Source organism: Seriola dumerili, unplaced genomic scaffold (assembly GCF_002260705.1).
Source record: "Seriola dumerili isolate Sdu_G_001 unplaced genomic scaffold, Sdu_1.0 BDQW01000017.1, whole genome shotgun sequence".
Classification (NCBI taxonomy): domain Eukaryota; kingdom Metazoa; phylum Chordata; class Actinopteri; order Carangiformes; family Carangidae; genus Seriola; species Seriola dumerili.
The window spans coordinates 5,864,148-5,889,815 of record NW_019174272.1 but is presented as its reverse complement, the minus strand read 5'-3'; the positions used below and the strand labels follow the sequence as shown (position 1 = coordinate 5,889,815).

The 25,668-nt window shown below is 42.0% G+C and overlaps 1 protein-coding gene across 1 annotated transcript; it reads right to left on the bottom strand.

Moving 5' to 3' along the window:
- Nucleotides 1-992: 992 nt before the first annotated feature.
- LOC111228851 (G protein-coupled receptor kinase 5-like) lies at nucleotides 993-25,454 on the bottom strand. Its single transcript, XM_022754946.1, has 16 exons — nucleotides 24,998-25,454; nucleotides 9,995-10,090; nucleotides 9,787-9,899; nucleotides 5,552-5,629; nucleotides 5,090-5,187; nucleotides 4,803-4,895; nucleotides 3,428-3,491; nucleotides 3,173-3,313; nucleotides 2,851-3,041; nucleotides 2,682-2,719; nucleotides 2,449-2,538; nucleotides 2,147-2,355; nucleotides 1,916-2,053; nucleotides 1,551-1,688; nucleotides 1,310-1,441; nucleotides 993-1,213 (listed from the first exon to the last, which is right to left on the bottom strand). Exons 1-16 carry the CDS (start codon nucleotides 25,047-25,049, stop codon nucleotides 1,130-1,132), a joined length of 1,755 nt encoding a protein of 584 aa, XP_022610667.1. The 5' UTR covers nucleotides 25,050-25,454; the 3' UTR covers nucleotides 993-1,129.
- Nucleotides 25,455-25,668: the final 214 nt, after the last annotated feature.

The following is a 25,668-nucleotide window of genomic DNA, read 5'->3' as shown; positions in this document are numbered from 1 at the left end:
TTTTTGTTTCTGTACAGCATATTAATTCGTTTTTCAAACTCCACATAATGTCAAATATAAAGTGACACTGTAAACCAAGGGAGACGTCTGTGTGTATACGATGCTAACATCAGTGGAATGAGGTATGCAGAAGCGAAAGGGATACAGCTGTCCATACTTACACTTGTCCATGCAATGAAAACACAACACGATTCTCACAATTCAGTCTGTGTGTGCGTGTGTGTGTGTATGTGTGTGTGTGTGTGTGTGCGTGTGTGTGCGTCAATCTGACTGCGTATGTATGTACTGTATATGTGCTTTAAGCAATATGATATGTCTGCAGGCTCATATTTAGAGAAAGTGTAGAAAACGGATCACACATTCTGATCCTCCTGTGGTTCTAAACGACGGCTAAAAACCTTCAAAAACCAGGAAATCGACATGACAACAGTATCACAAAACTAAACTGTAATCTTTGGCCTGAGTGTACGCAAGGCAATGTACATTATGTGTTGAGGTTGTTGAGGTGATGTGTTCTGAATGTTTAAGGAGTGATCTGAGGTATGGGAGGTGGAAATACAGAGAAAGAATAAGTTAGTGAGTATGAGTTGTACAGATGGTGACGCTCGGAGGGCTGTAATTAGATGAAGAGATACTGGTGCAAGATAACAGGCCAGAAAGTAAAGGACCTAAAGCGAGTGAAAAAGAAATTCAGTTTCTGGAAAAACAAAAAAAAAGAAAATTCACTAAGACCCCATCTTCTATTCCCTGTGGTGGTCTTTATTATACAGTGGATCCCCTGAATATTAGCTTGTTTTCTATTTTTTTTCTGTTTTCATCAACATCAGTGGCTCTGTTCTATAGTCCAACAATCCTGAGGGTGAGTTAGGTTTGTCCGAATATTTCCAAACGCCTCCGCAACATTGACCATCCCACTACAAATGCCCAGGGTCTCAGGGCCTGGTCACCGCGCCCCCCCCCACCCCACCCACCACCACCCCCCATGGGCTGACCATTTAGGCTTTTAGACAGGCTGTCTCCGGCTGCTGCTCAGGCCCCCGCCTGTGGGCCAATCAGCAGCGGGGAAGCCCCTCAGAGCTCCTTCCCTTTGTGTGTCTGTGTGTGTGGCTCCCACACTGTCGATGTGCCACTAGGGGGCAGAGTTGGACATGGAGTCCACAGAGTTTACACTGGAAGACTGCACACGGCTGTGGGAAATAGACACGTCTTGGTGCTGCAGCAGAGGAAAAGCAAGAGAGAGAGAGTTTTGTGTGGGTTAATTTGTATGAATGTGCGCAAGTTTATGATACGCCTGTGTGCGTTCACTTACATGCCTCCTGAAGATCCTGTCCAGCAGGCTGCGTCTGGGCGGCTCTGGTGGCTGATTCCAGTCCAGATCTGGAGGTCTGGTCCCTTGAGGCCCAAACACATTCAAATCTCTGAAACATTCAGTTTCTATCATCTAGAGGAGAGGAGAGGAAATTTGGTGAACTTTGGTAAGTGAGTTCTTCCAGCAGTTATACAATCTGCACTGAGCATTTAAACATGTCATATTAAGTGCACACACTTACCTCATTCTGCCATGGGATGGAAACGCTGCCTGTAGCAAATTTGGAGTAGAAGTCATTGTCAGTTTGGTCCAAATTTACTCCCTTGACTGTGGAGAACTGCTCTATGTCCAACACATCCTTACAGTACACTGCTCGAGGCTGGGAGAGGGCAATGACCACGGAAAAGAAGGGGTTGGGAGAAAAAACAGGAGACAAGTTTATCTAAATAGATAATTTCTAATCATGGAACTTGCTGTTTACTTCCTGCAGTGGCCATTTTGGATTATTTTGGTTAGCGTAAACGTCCTTACTGAGAGTTTCACACTAGATTTTAGCAGTGGGACTGACTGAAACATGCAGTGTGTACAGTAATATGAACCGCTCACATCAGGCACAAAGGGAGGCTCCACTATCCCAGCCTCCAGCCTCTTGAAGTTGATGTTTTTGAAGAACGAGTGGGCCTTGACACCCGCTGCTCCGTCCGCCTGGCACCCCAGCCTCTGCTTAGGGTCTTTGGTCAGCAGCTGGGTGAGTAGAAGCAAAGATGAATCATGAAACTGTTATATCATTCATCCATTTCCTCCATACAAACATCTTCCCATCGAATCAAGCCTCACCATTCTACAGATGGCCTTAGTGTCCTCTGTAAACTTGTCGTTGTACTCCTCCTCTTCCTCCTGCACCCTCCTCTCCACCTCCTCCCGTTTCACCCGCTCTTTGCGGGCGCGGAAAGGCGATCGTCCGGCGGTCATCTCGTAAACAAGACAGCCCAGCCCCCACCAATCAGGACTCATGCCGTACTTTTCATTGTTTATCACCTCCGGAGCTAGAGAGAAAGGGAAGCAGTTTGTTATGGTTAAGAACTTGTAATCACTCAGGTAAGTTTACTCATGGAAATGTTGACTGCAGTGTTTCTTACCCATGTAACCCACAGTTCCCACCCTGCCTCTGATGTGCTCTCCTTCAGGCACTTTGATGGCCAGCCCCAGGTCAGAAATACGGATGTGTCCTGCAGCAAAACAGTGATGAGTATGATACATTGAATTTATACAAAGTTCAGCAGTTTATGAAGTGTTACTGTAGTTTGAAATTGTGTATCAGCATCGAAACAAAAAACTGCTGTAACCAGAAATCTAAGCTTCCAAAACTCACCATTGTCATCTAACAGGATATTCTCCGGTTTCAGATCCCTACGATCAACAAAGCATGTGAGTGCGTTAAGCAATTTGTCCGAGAACAGTATCAATTCTCACACAAATGCAATTCAAGAAAAAATGTTTTTGATCATGTGCTTAAGACTGTGTAATAACTACGGCGCTACCTGTAGACGATACATTCCCTGTGGAGATGCTCGAGCCCACAGCAGATTTGAGCAGCATAAAACTGGACCCTGTCTTTATCAAAGCCCGGCGTGCCCATGTTGTAGATGTGAAACTTCAGGTCTCCACCGTTCATGATGGTCAGCACCAGACACAGAGCGTCTTTGGTCTCATATGCGTACGCTAAGCTCACCTAGAGGACGAGAGCAACGTGTTAAATGGTATAAAAGTGGCCAGACAAAGGAACGGACAACAAAACAGAAGCAACTGCAAGATAATCGAAGCGTACTGTGCTGCAAATACTCGTCTTTTATGTTGACTCACAACAAATCTACTGTTGACTTTCTCTAAAATCTGCTTCTCGTTGAGTGCCATCGACTCTCCTTTCCTCTTCTTTATCCTCTTCTTCTCCAGCTTCTTGCAGGCGTACATCTTCCCCGTTGCTCTGACCTGGCAGGCACACACCTGAGAAAAAAAAACAAATCTCAAATATTACTGTTCGTTCAAATCAAAATATATTAAGCATCATCGTCATCATCATCAATGTGTATCACTTTCACCATAAACTGTATCTCCTACCTCTCCGAATCCCCCCTTCCCCAGCACTCGGTACTGCCTGAACGTGTCTTTAGTGATTGGTTGCCTGACAGAACACAGACACAGGGAAATCCATTAATAGACGCTCATATATTATCGATTAGGACAGAGATATTATCTGCGGAACTCAATACCATCCTGAGTCTGCTTCCTGTACAGAGGGTGGGGCATCTTGGACGCAATTTCACTTTCCAGACATGGATACAATCAAGGCAGCTCTGAAAGCCGGCTGTTTGCTTCTAACTGCCTTTGACATACACTTTGCACAAAATATTTTCCCGTCTGGAGAGATCACACTCCTCTGAAGAGTCTCTGAAGTGAACGAGTGAATTATTCCAACATTTATTACATGTGTTAATATATATTTTTATGTCAACAATGTTGCACAATGTTGAGTTATCTGTGCTTCACAGAGCAGAATGGTCTTAGTTATTTTTATGGTTTTAGACGGCTCTTGGGTTTGTTGTTTCTAAGATTAAATATTGATTGATAATTGTATTAGAAATGTTATTCTTGAATGTAACTGAGTACATGTACTGAAGTGCTGCACTATTCAGGTACGTGTACTTCAGTTGAGTATGCTACTTTATACTTCAGCTCCATTATGTAAATATTGTACTTTTTTTTCTCCACTACATTTCTCTGACAGCTAGAGTTACTAGTCATTTTGCACATTAATATTTTTACAAACAAAATATATGACCAGTACATAAAACAGTGTAACAGGTTGAACTGCCTGACAATAAAAAAGTAGTTAAAATTAGTTTCAACTGCAGCAGCCGCAACATTAAAATGCTGCTTAGACAGTAACTGCGACAGTAAATTCACCTGTAATAATAAATAATATTACATATAACAGCATAACATTTAAAAGGAGTAATTTTTGATGACTTTTACTTTTGATTTTAATACTTATACTACTACTTATACTTGGTAAGTTTTAGAATCTGAGATATCATTCTTGTCCTAATTTTTTTTTTACACTTGTATTCCTACTTTTACCTTATACTTATTCCACCACTGGACAGAGAAACACACGAAAGCATGATGATATCTACTTTTGGGAAAAATAAATAATTATTGGTGTTCTACACTGTTAAGCCCAATCATATTATACTCCATTTGTACATGAGACTGATTTGGGCTCAACAAATTGCACTTGAGATGATTGGTGTTGAGTATTGAGACTTGAATGTAGTGACTGAAGTTAGAACCAATCAGAGGATGTGAAGTATAAATAAATTAAACCGTAAAAAGACATCTCTGTGCTTTCAGCATTTGGATACGTTGAATACATGGCAATACATGAAATTAGTGTTAAATAATAAAAAAAAAAAGACAAAAAGTTCCAAACAACCTCTCCAGCATCTTCCACTGCAGGAACCGGTCAAAGTACATGGAGTTCTGGTAGTCCTCGAACGGAGCTCCACTCAGGTAGTCATGAACGGCCCTGGTCAGACACACAACACCGCAGGCTCAGACAACACAGTTACAGCTGAGAATGAGATGCAAGCTCAGATCCAATTCATCTGTTTGTTATATATATATAACATGAGGTAAGAAAAAAAGAAAAAACAGGGCAGAGGGGAAACAGGTGAGAGTCCAGCAGACAGGTGAGAGGGAATAAAGACAGCGGCAACTCACTTGCGGCAGTTGCTGAAGATCTCCTTACATGGACTGAGCTCGAGGTTCTCTCTGCACTGGTCTGCAAAAACCTCTGCTATGTCTACACGCTGAGGTGACTACATCAACACATGTAAACACACACAGTGACATACACGCACACATGGACAAATACATTACCTTTTATTACACACACCAATCAAACTAGGGAGAAACATACATAACTCCTCAGAGAGCACAGAGCAGTAACAGTACATTATGTACAAATGCTTTGTGCAAAGATTACATTGTTATTTTTGAACATTTAATGTGTTCATTGAATTACTACACCCTTATGAGAACCCTTGTAATGCAACATTATTGTCTGCTGTCCATAGGTTTTAACATTAATCACTGTGAAAGGTCACTAAATACACTTTTACTACAAAATGTGAGATACAGGAGGTTCAGAGGTTTGTAAATGTATCAGATAAAGAAACTTACTTGTTTTGAGAGAAAAGTCTTGATGATCTGGTCTCCTCTGCTTTTTCTTTTTTCATCAGGTGTCACCTCATAGTCTTCCTAAATAACAAAATAACTCAGAGTCACTGACAATGTCCTTCCTATTATACAGTCTCATTAATTTGAACAGATGTAATGAAAGTAATGGATTTATTTTATGCCTTAAGAGCCACATGTATTGTACTGGTAGTTACAGTATGTGCATGTGTTGACACTTTCTAATGAATAACCTTTAATAAAATCTTTATAAGTTGTAACTAAGGGCATTATTGGTTTTGTTTTATAGATCAGACATTAATAAAATCAACTTCTGGGGCGGCGTTTATCCACCACAACACTTTTTTATCTCTTTAATTCATCAGGAATTCAAGATCAAACAATGGACTGTTTTTCTGAACTTCTGGAAAGGAGCTTCAGTGCATCCAGACCAAGATTTATTTAATTTTTTTAAAACTTGTTCCTTATTGGAGACTAATTAACTAGCATCAGCGTACACTAATGACTTCAATAACATTTGTAACTGCAGATTACTTATTAAAAAGCCCGGTTAACCTTTATCAGTGATAAAGAGAAATAACAGTAAAATAGATTTTTACAACTTATAAATCCTTTACAAAGAGGGACTTCTTAGTTTGCGATAAGTGAAGTCCAGATGGACTTATAAGACACCAAATCTACTTCTGCAGTAGTACAATAGCGTTCATTAGGAAAAACATAAATTACGTAACATAAAATAACAAACAAAAACCTTGTCTCTTCTCCCAAGTTCCACAAATAAAAAGCCAAGTAGAGTCAACTAAATATATAGAGCCCAAAAGAGAGGGGCAATCAATTACACTGATGATGATGATTTAGGATCAGGTCTCAGGACTAAAACCAGACACTAAACTTCCCCCCTCTCTCTGCTTTCCAGCTGTGAAAAAACTAAAAAGCCAAATTTGGATCAAATTCTCTCTCGCCTTTAATGAGAAAAAAAAGAAAATGAAAAATTGGTTGTTTTATTTGTATGATAGAAAAGCTGCTGCTTAGTGGCGATGAGGCCACTTCAGACATACACCTCTCACTCTGTGTGTGTCGCTGTCAATCTCAGATAAACATATGCTGCTCTTGGCCCCCGTGTCTGAACATACGTAGCCGCTGACACAAACAGGTTTGGCCGTTACACGCTGGACATTTTGGAATCGCAGAGGCAACAACGTAAAAATCACTCTGATGCATTTGGTAGCCAGCACTTTTAACTTCTCAAAAAGGGAGGAAGCAACACGGCTCCCATGCTGCACGCTGACCCGACTCCTTCTATCAGTGTTTTTTTTCCAACAGGGTCTTGTGTTGCCTGGCAACCACACAGTAAACACGGCGGGATTCCTTGAGGTCCTGGAGTGTCACAGTGTGTCACACTAGTGTCACCGTCTTTCCACTACAAAACACACACACACACACACACACACACACACGTATATATACAGTACATACACACATAAGCCTGAGGCTTAAGGAAAACAGGCTTTAAAAAGCCACAGCGTCACTGACACTTCTGAACAAAGCACAAAGAAGTCCGGCAATACACACATGATGTATATACAAAGGTAAATATATACAAGAGTATGATTGGGGGGGGGGGGGGGGGGGGGGGGGACAAAAGGTAAATTGTGATTGCTGCCAAGTGTTGATTAACCCAGGCTTTATTATCAGAGGCTCCAGAGACATCACACATACACATAGACACATACACACAGAGTGTAAATGAGCTGTCTGACTCCCACCCTTTGTCAGTTGGGGGGGGGGTCAGCCAAAGGGAAAAGAAGACACCCCTTTAGCCTTTTGGAAGCAGAGGGGATCCAACACACAAAAGCAGACATAAAATTGCACACACATGCACACACGCACACACACACACACACACACACACACACACACACACACACACTTACTTACATTCATTTCCTGGAGACTTGGTCTAAACTTAAACATAACTACTATTTGCCTGACCCTAACCTTAAACCATGTCTTCATCTTAGACTGGCATGACTGACACTATGGGGACCTGCTTTTTGTCCCCATAAGGAATATAAGTCCCCATAATGTGACTGTGTAAACAGATTTAGGTCCCCACAACACTCACATAATCTCCCTCTTCCTCCTGAATGGTCGTGTCCATGCTTTCTCATGGCGTCCTCTGCTTTGTTTTGTTTTCTTTAGAAAGACAACCCAAATTTTTCTTGTATAACTCACAAATTTCTCTGATTGGATCAAACTAGTTTACTTACTGTCTTTAAAGTATGGTGACTAGGTTACATAATAAAACTGTTTCTAGTAAACCTCATAACTGCACAGGGCTCGCATGTTATTTAATCACTTGAAATACAAGCACCTGCCTGGTTGTAATCACCCTCAGGCCTGGTTTATTGTCAGTAAAGTGGTGAGTATAATGCTCGACACTGAGAACAGACTCAGATTTCGTCACATGGTCTGCAGAATTAGCTCCAACATGTGTTTGGGATGAGCGCCTGTGAGTGGTTTCCCCCTCGTCGTGGGTGATTTTCACTTTTATGGATGGGTGGTTGAAAGGGGGCAGAAGAAGGGAGGGATGGGGATCTGTGAGTGTGTGTGTGAGTGTGTGTGTTTGTGTGTGTGTGGGTGGGTGAGTGGGTGGGTGGGGGGGTAGAGGGGGGTCAGGGGGATTGGGATTGGGTGGGTGCTGGGATTGGATGGTGGTAGTGTGGGAAACAATGCTGTCCTTTCTGCCCTGTCGCATGCTCGCAAAGATATTCTGGGCATAGATAAAGACTTAAATGTGTCATGTGCGAGGTATTCCGTCTAGACGCACAGAGAGTGAGATTGGAGGGCAGAAAGGGGGGTCAGGGCAGCAAGCTGGGTGGAGGGGGGGAGATCTGGGCGGTTGAATAATCACTACTCAGTTTAATTGTCTCCTCTGGCTGCATGACCCAGCGCCAGCATACTTTCAGGCTAAGTTGTAATCAAAGTGAGTGCACTGAAAAAGTGGATGGCTGTGTGTTTTAGAGACCTGCATATGTCCTGGAAAAAGTTTTTTTTTTTTTTTTGCGCTACTCTTAACATTGCCACACCTGGGAACATAGGAGATTCACTGATCCCCTCCCCGTTAGTTACTACTGCTACGCCTGTCAGGGTCTCCATCGTATGATGGTACCTATGCACTTTACAATAATGGCAGATTTACCGCTCAAAATTCACAGTCATTTTTTGAAACAATATCTGACAGCTGTGGATTTTATCGGACAAAGTTACAACTGCTGCGAGTTGATATTTCATCCGATGAAGCTAGCTAGCTTAAGCTAACATTAACACTAAACTTTTGCGAGTTGGTTGAAAAACTTTTTTAATGTTACCAGATGATTCACATTAGGATGAGTGTCATGTGAAATATATATGCACATGGTCACTATATACTGTATGTTTGTATAATTCAAAAAAACAAAAACAAACTTAGGCTAATGCTACATGTCCCAGACAGAAGGTCAACATCACATGCTGATAATCCATGTCGAAGACTAATGCTTTGGACTTATGCTTTGGTGTTTGTATTTTCAAGCAGTATGCTTCAACACAATAGAGTTGATAATAATATCGTAGAGGAAAGTGAAGCATACTTCACTTTATTTGATGATGAGGATTACCGATGACTTTGCCAAATGGTAACGGTAACACTAACATATTAGATTGTGTTACTTTGGCAAATGTAGCACTGTCTGATGCAAGTTTTACTGGAGTGGAAGTCTAAACTTCCCCAAACCAAATAAGAAGTAGGGCAGAGCCACTGTTACTTATCTACACTATGATATAGGCTAATACCATTTTGGCAGCCAGAGGGTTGATGTTCCTCGGGTTGGGTGGATGTTATTTTTCAAATGTAACACCACAAAATAACGTATTTAGGTAATGGCTTGACCATTAGTCACTGTTTAATCCATTCCTTACACATTGCTCTACCACCATGCTTGAAATATCAAGTATCTCTCTTATTGAAAACCAACAAACTTGCTGTTCCTTGTTACTAAGCTATGATTGGTCAATTAAGAGTTAAAAGCTCTGTTCATAAATACTTTGTGATTACTAAAGGGAAAAAGATGATTGATTGTTGCCTTTCCCAAAATTTTCTTGGGGATACTCTGGGATTCCTAATGGCAAACTTCTGGTAAAAAGACACCCACTCAGTGGATGTGCGTGCATGTGTGTACCATTGCGTCCAGTAGCTGGATGCATCGTTGCAGTTTGGGTCTGGTCTCACAGTAAAGACGGAAGAGAAGCCGTCCAATGGGCTGTTTCTCACAGATGCAGACATAGTCCCTCTCTGCAACAAGGGAAAAAGGGAACACATGCTTTAAAACACAGCCAGCGGACAAACGTACACACTTCAGATGCAGGTGAGCACACACAAACACATACCGATGCTGTTTCCGAGCTCAGTGCACTGGCTTATATGGGGGAAGCGAAGGATCTCCTTCCATTTTTTACTCCTCCCTTTCCGCTTTCCTCCTCCACCTGTAGCAACAAAGAAACACAAGAGGTGAAAATGGTGTGATGAAAGTGCTTCATTAAGCTTTCAGTTTACTCTCACTAGTGAGGAGCAAACCAAAGCCTATAGGCTAAAAGAAGTGGGAAAACAAGGTGGGGGTGGGGGGGTTGTGTGTGGCCTCTCCCCTGAATGAAATCATAGTCTCAGTGTGTATATATAATTCATAGATTACGTCTCACTTCCTTCGTAAATCTCTCCTCTCTCTACTGACTTTCTTCCTCAGTAGTTTTTCTGAAAGTGGAACAGTGTGTGTTTAGTGTGTGAGTGTGTGTGTGTGTGTGTGTGTGTCCACACAGACAGAAAGCCTATTCTGACCGGCTCAGTTCCCATCAGAATCCGGGACTTTGCCAGACTGGATTCCATCTCTCTGAATAATCATGCATCAGCTTCCTGCAGCAACGTAACACCATCATGAACAAAAATCATTTACATCCAGATCATCTCTTTAGATCTGTAAAACAAACTTCCTGTGCAGCTATCCATTAATCCAATTTATCCTGTCTCAAACTTGCCTTTTACATTTGACCACCTCCACATTTCCCATCTAAACCATGTTAAAATCCCCTCTGCCTTTTCCTCTCTAATACTGATTGGATTAAACACAAGTTATGTCACTGTTTTCCATCCATTCCAGCTTGCTGCACCCTGCGTCATGTTCGTCTCAGTTTTTATTTTTTTCTTAATATGCGAAGACTGCTCTAATGAACTGACAGGGATTTCCTTTAACCGCTCAGTTCAGTGGAAATTGGCTGTGAGCGGCTCGCCTGATGTGAGAGGCAACATTGAGAGCATGAGAGCAGGAGAAGCAATGACAAGCAGACATCTTTAAGTAATAACCCAGGAATGTGAGAAGCACCACGTCATGCTGGAGCCTCTGAGTGAAAGCTTTAGCAGTTTCCCCATCAATCCTCCTGAATTACTGCCTCATCCTTCCCCCCGCTGCTGTTTGAAACTTATCTCAAAATTATTCTTAAACACAGGGTGCTGCCTTTGTAATATTATATGACATTTAGACTTCAATTAGTCAATACATTATACAGGCCTTGTTTATTACTTATCATGATATCAACAGTTAAGGTGAAGCTACTGCATCACAGGTGAACTTCATTGCAACCATTTTAGTTATGTGCACTGTGCTACAAATGTCTCCTGAACTTAAATGTAAGCTTTTTTCTTCTTTTTGTTTCAATTTGGCATCTATTGCAAAGTGAAAAAATAAATAAATACACACACTTTATTGTGTTTATCTCAAATTCCTATTTTTTTGCATTATGTCTTTTTTTGTTTTGCCTAAATATATGGACAGACAGATGCACAACACTTTATACTGTAAACACAAATGAAATAGTTGAATTCCTGCACACTATCAGCACTTCAAAGACTGACATTATAGAGACTGTTTTGGTCTTTGACCTTCCTCATGTGTCAAATTCACAATATGGAACTTCCTTCTACAAAAGGGCAATTAAAAGTAGAGCCTAATTGACCTGAGACAACTGACTACCACCATTGATAATTCATATTTATATAACGAGTTTGGCTGGAGTTGCTGGAGTCTAAACTTTCCCAAATCCAATAAAGAAAGGACAGAGCTGCTAACGTTAGCATGAACTCTGATATCATCCAAGGTCTTGCACACAAAGGTTTCTTTTTTAACAATATAACGTGAGTAAACTTATATTGTAGTTAATGCAGTTAAGTGCTCTGTGGCTTTGGAAGTAATGCTAGTTTACTAATATAGGTAGTAAGCTAAGCTACTTAGCCAGGCATGCTAAACAGCTTATGTAAGAGCAGACAAACACACTTTTTAATCCATTCCCTACTTTTATGATCCACAAAAAAGTCTTGAAGGAACCCTTACTATAACTTCAGCTCGGGTTTTTTTTTTTTTGGATAAAGGACCCTTCGTCACCACAGCTCAAACACACAGACTGGTAGTGATATCACCACGGACAAAACGAAGCATGAATGTATTAATAACTGAAGTCAAAATATCCCCAGGAGAATCATTAACTCCCAGCACCTGCTCCTCATCAACATTACTGTAGACCAAACAAGCTATAAACAGGCACACTTCCTTATTTAAGCACTAGTTGTTCTCTGAAAACAGTTAATATGTAAAGTTATGCTCCACAACGAAACCTCAGCGCGCTCTGCTGCGTTGCTGTGTGGTCCAATATTTTAATCTCTTTTAATAAAAACATGACGTCTGCCAAAAAGCAGAACAGTACAGTGAGCAGAGAAGGTCACTCCCCACGGGGCCCACCATGCTAAAAATGAATGCACTTGTGCTACTGTAAGGCGTTTGTGGATGAAAGCATCCACCAAATGGCGTAGATTTCCTGTGAAGGGTCAACGCCATGTCAAATAATTGTACCAAACATCAGCACTCCACCCAGGCATTCAACTTCTACACAATGCTGAGACAACCACAAATAATGCAGTTGCTCCTTTTTCTCTCCGTGTCCTGTTTGCTTTCCTTTTCATTCCTCTAAACCTATTTATTTTTCATTTTCTCCCCAATCCTCATCTTCCCCTTCCTGCTTTTTATAAGTCGTGTCTCCTGCCGTCACTTTCAGCTCTTTCTCTGTCTCCTGTGTCCTTTTTTTAAATCATCACTTTGACATCATCACAACTAAGTTGCTGCCAGCCGATGACTGACCTCATTTGCTGCTTCAGGCCCGTCAACTCCCTTTTGTTTTAGGGTTGGATGAGGTTGCAAGTGCTCAGCTCTATGGGCATATGAACAGAGCATCGCAATAGATCAGTGGTTCCTTTCCTTTTTGGCTTTTTTACCACTTTATATCTATTTATGGAGACTTGTCATAAATATTATTCAGTAATTCAATTAAAAAAGGCGAGGATTAGCGCAAACTAGAGTGATAAAACTATTGTGTTGCAGAAACATTTTTTTTTTTTATCCTGTTATTCATCCCAGATGATGATCAGATGTTCCTGACAGTAAGTGAAGATGGTGTTAGAGGCCTCGATTTGTCAAATATAGTGTATTCATCATGACTACTAAAATCTTAAATGTCATCCTTCACTGTGTAAGGGTGTGGGAAAGTTAGTGGAGATGAAAACATCCACACAACTCGCCAGTCTCTTACCAGATCCCCTGTCAGCATATTTAATTTGTCCAGCTATAACAAACTACATTAGGACTTATTCCAGGAAGGAATAAGAGTAACAGCAGAGGCCTGTTGGGTGCACAGACCTGAACATCCATACACAAACACACCCAACTGCTTTCACAAACAAATACATGCAAATATTATGCATAAACTATTCTCCATCTCCACATAATGGAATCAACCATCTGGATGTAACAAGTAATTTCCTGTCTGGTCCCAGTGGCTTTTGACATCTCCAATGTTTGTGCCCTAAAAAAATAAAAAATAAAAATAAAAATAAAAATACAACCCTGAATCACTTCAAAAGGAGTTCAAGATGTGTGTTGCATTGTTGGTGGCCGTCAGCTGTTGTATATCTGCTCTCTGAAGGGGAAATATTTTGGCGGGATGTAACAAACTATGTCTCAGGGGGAAGTTTACAGAAGGATTGTAAATATCAACATAAAAGGAAGCACTGTGATCTTAAAATCATGGTATGAAGCAGCAGGAAAAAAGCTCCACTTGGACGTGTTTTGTTTTATGTCCAGATCAGTAACTCTGGGTTCCTGTTTAACAAAACTGGGCTATTAAAAGTATGAATATGCTCGTAAATGTTGTCCATAAACCCTCTTGTCCTCACTCCCCCATCTATTTCTTTCTCTGTTAAACAGTCTTCGCTTTCTCAGAGCCTGTCACTTACACATGAGTAGAAATATGCACTGCGCCGTGGGTACGCTGCACACAGGAACTTGTCGGTCTAATTTGTTCCATGCGGGTACTGTGGTCGCCGCCCTTTATTTATGTTTCTGCTTAGCAGCTCTGACATCATGAAGGCACGTCAAGTGAAGCAAAAATAAGGTCAGAGAGGGAATGACATCCGTCTGGCGCGACACCAGGGGGTTACCGGCATCCCAAACATCTGTGTGTGTTTGTGTGCACACAGTGTTTCCTCTGTGACCTCTCTCTAGTAATGTCCTCATGCTCAATTTAACTGACTCAGGCAGTCCTGCAGGCCCCATCTATCCACACATTCAAAAACGGCCCTGCTTAGCTGTGAAGTTATATTCATAAAGTGTTGACACACAAAAGAATCCCAGCCATTAACCAGTTTGTAGCTCTCTCTCTCTCTGTCTGTCTCTCTCTCTCACCCTACACAAAGATGCACACAGTCTCTGAGGTTATCAAACACCTCCACTTATATTGTCACTCCATGCAGCCAGATCTGCTGTGGACAATCAGCCGAAACCACATCCTGAGACTCATGCTGTGCATCTGGCATATATGAATCAACATCTGCAACAGAATGTGATGTGAGAGCACTGGCAGAGAGGAGTGCTGTGAATATGTGCTATTCTTTACACCTACACTGTGCGCACAAAGTGAGAAAGGTTTTGTTAGATTTCTTTGACTCTTCGCTCTCACCTCCTCCCTGCACCGAACCTAAAATTTCATCCCTGTTTACAAACAACTGGTCCTATCTCTTTCTGATTATCCAACTCTTGCTCATTCTCACATCACCTCCTTTGTCTGATCTGTTAAATGTCGGCCTCGCGGTTGAGTCATGCCTCGGTGGTCAGCGAAGTACCAACTCAGTGAAGCCAACCAGCAAACAGACTATCAAACAAACGCCTTTGTTCTCTCAATGTCTTCCTCTTCCTTCTCTCCCACAATGTCCAGCTGTTCAATACTTGGACTTTATTTGCATGAAATCTGCATGTAAAGACTGGTGTTCTTATGTATGCAAAGCTTGCGTGGTAAATAGACAACAAGCAAAGAAGAGAAGTTTGCATTGGCACTGTCTAAAACATCCTCTTCCTGCAGAGCCCTGCAGAGAGATTCTTAGCAGCACGTGCTTTTGCTTTATCACAAAAACATCTAGAAGACATAGGACTAGATATTCATCTCTTGCAAACAAAGTCACTTATTCAGACTGTGATTTTTGTGGGTTGTATACAGGTGATGTAGAAATGCAAGATGGAAGATGAATGAACTAAACACCAATATATTTGACCAGATTATTAGATATACCAGTACAGGCTAATGTGCTCCAGCCAACAGCACTGCAACAAATCCAACACAAGGTTCACTTTTTAACACTCCATAGAAAATTTTGAGCCCTTGTGTACTAGCAGTAGTGTCCTCCACCTTTATCTCTACATGCGAATAACTTGTTATTGGAAGGAGGACATGTTAAGGTAAATACCCTCAGGTTTAATTTAACTGCAGCGACTGTGTTTATATGTGTGGCCTGTGTGCCACAGGAAGCCAGGGGAAACGCTGCCCAGACCTGAGCAGAAGAGGAGGACTATAGCAGGAAGACACTCTTTGTTGCCCTGTTCCACCATGATGTCATGTCGGTCCCTCTGTCCAGCCGCCTTATTACCATCCTGAACGAGCCTCTCTGTCCACGTAGTCCTCATTATCGCAATAATAGCGGGATGATCTGGCCGTAACATCTGCTAACGCGCTCAAACCAAACATCTGTGACGTCCACCTTTTATCTGGCAACACTCGACTATTCTTTGGACGACTGCGGGGGTCACATGTTAAACCACTTAATGAGGGGTCATAAACTCAAAATCAGTCATAGACAATAAAAGGGAGATCTTATCAGCAGTATTGATGCTAGCATACAGCTGTGTATGGAGCTGACAATAACACCTGAATCTAACTTGACCTTAACAATGCAGCTGTATTTAGCATGAAAGCTAAACGTGTTTAAAGGTTGATTTACACATATTTTCAGTGTGCAGCGTGTTGCCCACAGCTACATTTGCACAAAGCTTCAAGAAAAAGAAATAAATAAAATCAAGTGTGACTGTTTTCAAGTCTTGGTGTCCTTGTAAACATTACTGCTATAAATAGCAACCGGCCCAAGGGCAAGAGCAGTGTGTTAATACAAAGTGAGGTGGTCAAACCGGTCCGTGACCTCAGAGCTGGTGAGCTGTGACAGTTGTCGCTGGAGTGACTGTGTCTGTGTCTGTGTCTGTTCCTAAGTGAATGTGCAGGAAGACAGTCGGTGTGAAAACTTGCATGCAAGGGCCGAAATTTCACATAAGCGGCAGAAGGCAGGGTACATTTCCTGTCTGGGAAGAGTAAGGTGCCACAAGTTTCCTGTTCTATAAATATCTAAAATATGGAATGTGAGGGAGGGGGAAAAACATTCAATAGACTGAAATTATATAACCCACCAGGCTTTCCGATCAAAGCACCACACACAGTGCAGGGCATGCTGGGTAATGCATGGTGTTTGCTCATCCATAAAGATCCAGGAGGACAGAGCATAGTCCACATGAAACTAGCCATAATAGGACACTCCTACGCTCTGACACAGCGTTAGTGTGTTTGTTCACCTCCATAAATGTTTTGATAGGGCGAACATTATGGCGATGTAATCTTAAATCTCCATGAGGGATGACTTTAGTTCTACTCGCTCGGAGTGAAACTCGGCAGTTACATCACAAGTGAGCAAACATGGAGGAAAGTGCTTCCAGTGAAAACAAGACTTATCAAAGTGATGGAAAACGTGGTGCATGTGGATAGATATTATTGAACACGGGTATGTGTGTGTACGCGTGCGCACACACACACACACACACACACACACACACACACACACACACACACACACACACACACACACACACACACACACACAAGCGACACAAAAACCCATCCCGGAAACAGGGTTAAAGTGATTACATTGCCCTTCTCAAGCTGTTTTTATCCTCTCAAGCTTGTTCTCCATTTCCTTTTTGTCCTCAAACACACACACACACACACACACACACACACACACACACACACTCTTCATGAAGATGTTTGTTCCACGTCTTGCTCCTATGTTGACATTCCATGTTCTTTTGTCCCTGTTATAGCAACATCCCTCGAAATAAAAAAAAGGTACTGGAAAGTGTGTTTTGGTCTTTACTGAGCTGAACTGCTTAGAGAAAGCTGCCGTTTCTGCTTTAACCCCATTCAACTGTTGATGTTCCTCGTTTTTCGCTACTGATGAAAACTCAGATGATCCTAAAGGAAAGGTAGTTTGAGATTTATTATGATTTTACAAGATTAGATGCCATAAACTGCTCTATTTTTCTATTGACTGTGACTTTTTTGTTCTCCTAAAAACATGGACAAGGTGAAACAAATGATGTTGTCTAAACTTTAAAGAAATTACATGGCCTCATGTAACTGCAATCTCTGTAATGTCTGACCTTGCTGTGTGTGCGTCAGCACGTTTGCAGGGATGTGCACAAAATGAAAAAGTGCACAGGCCAGCATTAAGCTCCTCAAACAGCAGGAGACATTAGGGAGGAAGCTTCAACAGTTACAGTATTGATCATTCCCTGATTAATGCACATCAAATATTCATCGGATGCTCCATTAGACTGATATGGCAGCAGCACAGGAAGCACATGGAGACACAATAAAACCCTGCATAAGTTATCACCTGTATGTTTGACACGAGGACAAAAAGATATCAGTTTGTCTGCACAATGGATTGCATTCCTGGAGCACTTAAATGACGAGCTGTTAAAATTCATATTTTTCTGCATCCACTTTCCCCCTGCCCGCCTTGTCTACTTCTACTTTAGATAATTAACTCCTATATTTCCCAGAATTCCACTCGACAACCCCCAGAGAACAGGCGTGAACTTGTTGCATCCAGCTGAGTTACGTATACTGTATGTGTGGGTAGAGGCAGCAATAACAATAGAGATAGTAAGAGCCAGAGAGCTGAATTTTTCCACTCAAGAAAAAATGAGTCACACTCCTACTCAAAACACAGCGAGCCTTGTGGCGTATTGTCGATGGAGAAATGGGTATCTCTGCATCTTCTTTGCTTTGTATGTCCATTTAGAACTGCTGGTAGAAGATGGTGAGCCAAGAAGCAAGAGCTTGCTCTTTAATTCTGAAGTATTCACATTAAAAAAACCCTGACTTAAACGTTGATGCAGAAAACTTTACTTCAGTTTGAACTAAAACTGTGCTGAAAATATCTCAGCAGGGGGGCATCCAGCAGCCTAATGGTTAAGGTGCTTAACCACATGATCGCAACGTACTCAATACCAGGCCGAGAGACCTTTGCATGTCTGCCCTGGTGTCCTGTCTCTTTCTAGACTATCAAATACAGGCAAATTGTCAGAAATCATTTAAAAGAAAAGAAGCTATATAAGACCTGAAGGTGGCAGTTCACAGACGGTTCCCATCCAGTCTGACGGAGCCTCAGAGGATCTGCCAGGAAGAATGGGAGAAACTGCCCAAATCCAGATGTGCAAACCTTTTAGAGACTTATCCAAAGCTGTAATTGCTGCCAAAGGGGCTTCTATAAAGTAGAAGAGTCCAAATACTGACAGGTTTCAATTTTTGATTTGTAATAAATTTGCAAAGAGTTCTAAAAAGGTGTCTTCACTTTGTCATTATGGGTTATTCGGAGTAGATTGATGGGCAATTAAATCCACAACGCAATAAAGTGTGCAAAATGTGAACAGTTGTTCACACGTTCATGTATTATATACACACTGACTTGTCAGTTTATTAGGAACACCTAGCTAAAACTAACGCAGTCTAACACATAATGTTCAGTTTTTGATACTGTGTTAAAGAAGTGCTGTATCAACTGTGTGATCATTTTGGAGGCTGCACTTTGTGGTGCTTTTAAAGTGCACTGCATTATACAAAGAGGTTTGTCTGTTGTTAAGCCTGCCCTCACTGATTTGATTGGGTGGTGGACAAAATAATAGGAACACCTGTCAACATAATGCAATGCAGTTCACACATACCGTTGGGTCCAAAAGTCTGTCCTTTGTCAGACTCTTGAAAGTCAGACTTTTGGACCCCACAGTATCGAAGAAACATTTCAGTCTGGATCAAAGTGGTGGATGGTGCAATTTTATTTTTGGGTCACTGACCTAATACTAACAGTATCTCAAGTAACCCTGACAGACAGTAAACAGTGTCTAGAGGGTCTAATGTTGCAGGTCGAGTGCTCCTGAAGCATGTGTGCCGGCCGTGAAAACATTTAAAAAACACACAGCTATTGCTTTAACAATCCAAGTGAATCACTTCTGAGAGAAGTGATGAATATGAGATGTGTAAGAACGGGTCACGAACAGCCCCGCAGCTACTTGCAACAGACATTCTTCAGAAGTGTTCTTTTCTAACTCTCCCCATTTTTTCCCGTCAGTGAGGAAACGACAGGCTGGTTTCCCTCTTGTGTATTTTACTCTCCCCTCCATTAAGGCTCTCTACCCAATAAAAGTCCACGGCATTATGTCATGGCTCCGTCCTCTCAGAGGGGTCCTGAGGGAGGAGCACTCCAGGCAAGTGTTTTTGTTTGTGTGGGAGTGGGAGAGAAAGTTTTTGTGTGACAACAAAGTGTCTACTGTATATTATTCATACTGACATTACTATTATCTGACAGGAGGCGGATCAGACAGAACAACAAAGGGCTGTGTTGTGTGTTTGATGGTCGAGGTTGCACTGTCAAACAGGTTACACAGCTCATTTCGCTGAAATTCTGTTAGTTGTAACAACAACTGCTCCCCCCAGCTTGCAGAGACTTGCTGTGGCATCACATGAGAAAGCAAGACAACCACTACCACCCCCCCACCCCCACCCCCCCTCTGCTCCAGGAGCTCGAAGACACTGTGTACATTCAGAGCCTACACAAATCACTTGTACAGACAAATACCTCACGCTTGTAATCTTATGTTATCTTGTCTCATGCATAGCTTCTTGACTAATCAGCTGGTAGGTGATGTTTGTGCTAATCAAAATATCCTCTTGAGAGTTCAATGGGGCAGAAAAAGATGATAGGATTGGTTTTTAACACAACACAATCCAATCAGGGCTTGTTGCAATCTGAATGTGGGATTCCCAAATGGATGTCAAATGATACCACCATGGTTAGGTATTGATTGTGTAAGGTTTTCCCTTCTTCTTTTCTCCCATTTGTGCTTTTGCACACAATGTAGTCCAGTTATTAAAAGCCATATAATTCTGGACTAATGCCGGATATAATAAGATATTAATGAAATTAGCTCATCAAATAGCAACTAATTGAGATGTAATCACACTACGACTGCTGCTAAAAATGATTTATCTGCTGATTATTTTTTGAGTTAATCATTTAGTCAGGGTGACGTCTTCAAATGTCTTGCTTCTAAACCCAAAGAGACTCACTTTACAATGATTTAAAACTGAGAAAAATCTGTAAAGTCACAAACTGGAGAAGCTACAGACTGAAAACTTTTTTCAGATGCCCCGATATATCGGCTGCTGATCATTATCGGATGATTTTGATAAAAAAATAAATGATTGGTAGATCAGAATTAATGCTTCTAGTCACGAATCTCCTTAAAACCAATCACCTGTGGTTAATACTCTGGTGTCTGCGGCTGAGAGAAGCACTGTGTGCTGTCTGGTGTATACACCCGCCGCCCACCATGCTCAATACACCAGCGTGCAACAGGCCACCAAAACAAAACAACATTTCGGCCGTGCGGAACTTTTTTAGTATATGAGTCAGATATAACGTACACCATCTGCAATGCATGCCAAAAATGATTGGTATTGGCCGTGGAACAGCTGATATCACTTACAGATGATCGGTATCGGCAGCAAAAAAAAACATGATAGCTGAATCCCTAAAAACTTTGGCCATTTTTCAGAAAAATTACAAACAATTAAACAACTGTCAAAATAGTTGCACATTGATTTTATTTCAGTCAGCTAATCGCTTAACCTAAATCATACGTTTAAAAGCATACATTTATATTTATAAGCTATCAAATAGGGTCCTTGATTCATTAAAGGAACAATTTCCAAGTTTTGCTATTGGTACATAGCTAAGGTTAGTATTAATAGCTATTAACTTACCAGTCTTGCCAAGAGCTTTTGTTGCATTTCTCATACAAGAGGTTATAAAGTGACAAGACGGGCCAATCAGGTTGGAGCTAGTTGGTTAGAATGATAACTAAGTAAATTGCTGTTAATGCTTTTGTTGGCTATATAGCAATAACAACATTTAAAGATAGCTCCTTTAAAGAGATTCCTCCATAGGCCACAAACAAATAAACGAATCATGACCAAAAGGCCTTAATAGTCTTCCATAATATTCTTTTCAACAAGTCTGGATTTAAATCTTTTGTTCCAGGGTAAAAAGCCGATAGTTCAGTTCCATCATGTCTCACCTTACTTACATGTAAGTTAACTAATACTCAGGCCATTTTACCATGAAGATAGATGTGTTCTACCAGTTTTACTGTACTGTATCGACTATATAAAGCAGGTCTCTGCATTGAATTTGTAGTGATTTTTACTTGATCTTGTCTTATGTAACTACAACATCCAAAAACACGACAGTCCAAATGAGAAAGCCAGCAAGCAGTGGAGTGGAATTCAGTCTAGTAGCCCAAACTAAATACCCCGGCTCCGTTACCACAATTCAAGTAAGGCATCTGGATGCAGCAATGCAGTTTTTCGCCCTTACTCTCATTCACTTCGACAGCCGATGACGTTCGCTCGCCTGGCTTGGAATCTACGACTGCTGCCAGCAAGAGTTGTGAATGGGGAGGCAGGCAGAGGCACACACAAACACATACACATACACACACACACACACACACACACACACACACACACACACACGCACACACACAATAAGCTCAGGGTCTACTGCACTGATGTTGCTCTCGCCAGAACGGCCGATTTCAGGTTACATTTAAACAAAGGAATTCACCCCCACCCGCCTCATCTGCTAACGCACACATAAATCTACAGTATACCCTGGTATTAAACCTGCACACTTAGTCTACCAACGTGTCAGCTAAGATTAAAACGCCCCATCCAAACAGTTTTCGCTGAAACAAAGAGGCATGTCAGGCCTGAAGAACTTCTTCTTAATCTGCTGTGACCCCGCCGTGTCCTCGGCTGACAGAGATCACACAGACAGCAGAGCTTTTCACATCAGTACATCAGCATTTCCTGCTGCTCTGACATGGTTAACAGCACTGTAGCTGTCAGATGATACTCAGATGACCACGTTGGAGACCGGGGTGTTTCATTTCACTGCATACTCATCATCCATAAAGTATCTTCCACAGAGACCGGAGAGCAGCTCCACAGGAAGATGGAGCTCGGATGGCAGTGGCCCACTCAGTTTGTTATATAACGATCAATTTGATTAAATAGCTTATGGGCTGCATCTGACTGATAGTGTATAATACCATTTGGCTTTATGTAAGACAGCGGTCACCTCACAAGATGGTTCTTTATGGACAGAGCTGCCTCTTTTTCCTATGGAAATCAAATTGTGTTCTTTTTTTCCACTCTGTGATTATCATGATACTGCATATTGATCATAAATCCGCTTTGATCCAAAAGTTCCAGTTGGCTTTAACCTCCTGCCTCTAAGTTCTCATAATCAATGAATAGTGTTTGCAGGACCTTTGCAGTAAAACCCAGCCCAGTTGTGTCAGAGCAGTCACTGCTGACACAGAAGAGCCAAAGAGCGATACAAGGTTGGCTCAAGGCCAGTTTTTCTGTTTTTGCCGTGGGGATATCAATAGCTTTTTATTTCTAAGCTTTGCTGCCGCTCACACTGCTTTACTGATTTGGGAGGTGTGAGTACGCTGGCATAGACAAGGCAGTGTAAACTGGGCCTTCCTGTCATGCGTCCCCGGGACAGAGGATACATGTCTGTCGGTTGGGCTGTGGCTGGAGACGCAATCGCATTAACAAACAGGAATAAACACTCTTTACTTGCTCCATTCACATTCTCTCACTGTTGCTGGTATGTGACCTAAAGTGAGCCTCGGTGTATACTGTACTAGAAGCAGAGGAGTTACCATCGGCACACGGGGATCTGCACAGCCTTTGGCACTGGGCCGTGTAAGATAAAACCTCTAATGATTCAGACAGTTAAAGGACACAGCCAGTAACACGCTCACAACAACCTGTGACATGTTTCAGTGTGCACACTGCAACAAATCTTTACTCAACTGTTGAATAAGTCTCGCATGGCTGCATTTGTAGGGCCATTGATCAAGCTGGTGAGAAAGTCGTGCCTCAGCTATTAACTCAAAGAACCATCTCATCCCTTAATGTGAAACTGTAAAAGGCCTTTTTCTCTCCCACACACAGTCAGGGCCGGCACTGGATGAGCACCAATGGAGCAGCTGGGACAAGCGAGATCTGTCATGGGTCATTAACTGCTCTTATTAATTCATGAAGCTTAATTCACCCGACCCAGTCGTGCTCTGCTCCCATGAAACAAACGTCCAGTCTGACGCTCAGGCGAATGCGTCCCTCATCAGGATTTCGACAGAGTGTCAGCTTCCTGTTTCACTTTATTATTCCATTAATTCCCATGAAACTCCCTCTGCCCTCTCCATAGAGTCCGTATGTCATCATTGTGAGATAAATGGAAGGAGGCGTGCAGACTTCTCCTGCGTCAGCCTGCAACTCCACAGAGACTGTTGCCACATGAAACAAGGTCCTGCGTGCAACAAAACTTGTGTGTGCACTTGAAAGAGTGTGCATGTTTGACACGCTACAACACTGAATCACTTATCATTTTCAGTGCTGCTCGTAAAAGATTAACGAATTTATGAAAAAGAGATTTAAGTACCCAGAACAGAGTTCCAAGGAAGTATGATGTTGGAGTGTGTTTTTGTTTTGTTTTTTTTAACAAGCTGGTTCCCAGAACAAGTTTGGGGATCTCCAGAAGACTTTAAGTAGGGCCAGAGTACATTCAGGAAAAACTTTATTCCATATTTGTTCAAATCACTTGGATTTATCTCTGTTTAAGACGGAAAAGACAGTATTTTTTTTTCTCATAATTCAACTTCTCTTGGATAATTTGCTACAGAAACATTCCCTTGTATGACATCCAGGGAACACATCTGAGACAGCTCTGCTTTATATGATAGTTATCATTTCATTTACAACGCATTAGCAAACTTCTGACAATACTTCAAACTGGAATATAAGTGTCTGTGTAACCTGCAGTGACTGATGCCCATTCATGAGAAACAATCATAGAGTCAGACTGCATGATGTTTACCTGCAGGCCTTCCTCCTGCCCTCTGCACGACCCACTCAAAAACACCTATTAATGACACTTTATACCTTCTTATATCAGACCATGTAGTCAAACTGCATGAGCTGGCCTTCTCGGACATTTGCCCGCGTACACACTGATAACCTGAGTCTTTCTCTGTGCAGGCCCCATACAAAGATTTCAACACCAGTCACGTCATCAGATCACCGTTCAAATGCCAGCCAGCCTGCATTCATTTATTCCCTCTCTAGAAATGAGTTATTCCCCGCTTCGGTGTGTGTGTGTGCCTCAGCATGTATAATGTTGCGAAAGAGTGCATTCATTTGCACAGACAGCGAAAGCGGATGTGGGAGGCAGATCTCCCCCCCTTTCCTATGTGGGAAAACGCATATGAGCTGTCAAAATCTGTGAGAATAAGATAATCCACGAGACCGATCTCAGGTTAAAACTGATCACAAACGAACAGTGTTCAATGTGAGGTGTTGATGTTGTCTGTAATATTGCATAAGACTTTTTTTTTTCTTCTGTTGCATCTGTAGGATTTACCTGCTGTAGTGAGCCGTACAGTCCGCAGGCTACCTAGTGCTGTCATCATTACGATTATTCCCACCTTTTCTGCATACTGAGCGCAAAATGTGACACGGCCAGGCCTATTTACTATTTGCACTTAGCTCCTTTATGTGTCAACTTACCCTCTCTCGCTTTTAGCAGTACAGTGTTGGCTACTATGTTCTCCAGCTCCATCAAAGAAAAAAAAAATCCTAAATGCAGAGGTTTTCGGTACACAGGCGTCTGCAGCGTAAACAGCGTCCTTAAGCTTGTCTGCTGTGTGTGTCTTCTTCACTCCTCGTCGGTATCCGAGCAAAATTCACTCATATCAAAGTCATAACGGATAAAACAGGATGTCATAGATTTGCTTGCAATGTAAGCTGGGCATGGTTCTTGTTGTGGGCTGGAAGTGCGGCGCTGCATTTCTACTCCAATCCCCCCAAAACCATTCCATGCGTAATGTGGGTGCGGAATCTCTCCGATGCAGGAAATAATTAAGTTGGAGGCACCGATGTATTCAAAGCGGGTCCTTTCAGCGGATTCTTTACAGCGGTACACCAGGATACTACCAGCTTTACATTACAACAGCAGGGGTTGGCTGAGTGCACCAGAGAGGACATCAGCGCGCACCCCCCCCCCCCCCCTCCTCTGTTTGGTGCGTAATCAAAATGGGCTGGCCCTCTCTGTCACAGCTGCGTCAAGCCAGAGAAAGAAACAACTCCACCAGAAGTTCAGGCAATTTGGCTGCAAAATAAAATTACCACTAGGCCTACTACTGGTTCGATTTCTGTCTCTACCTCATGGCACATTATAG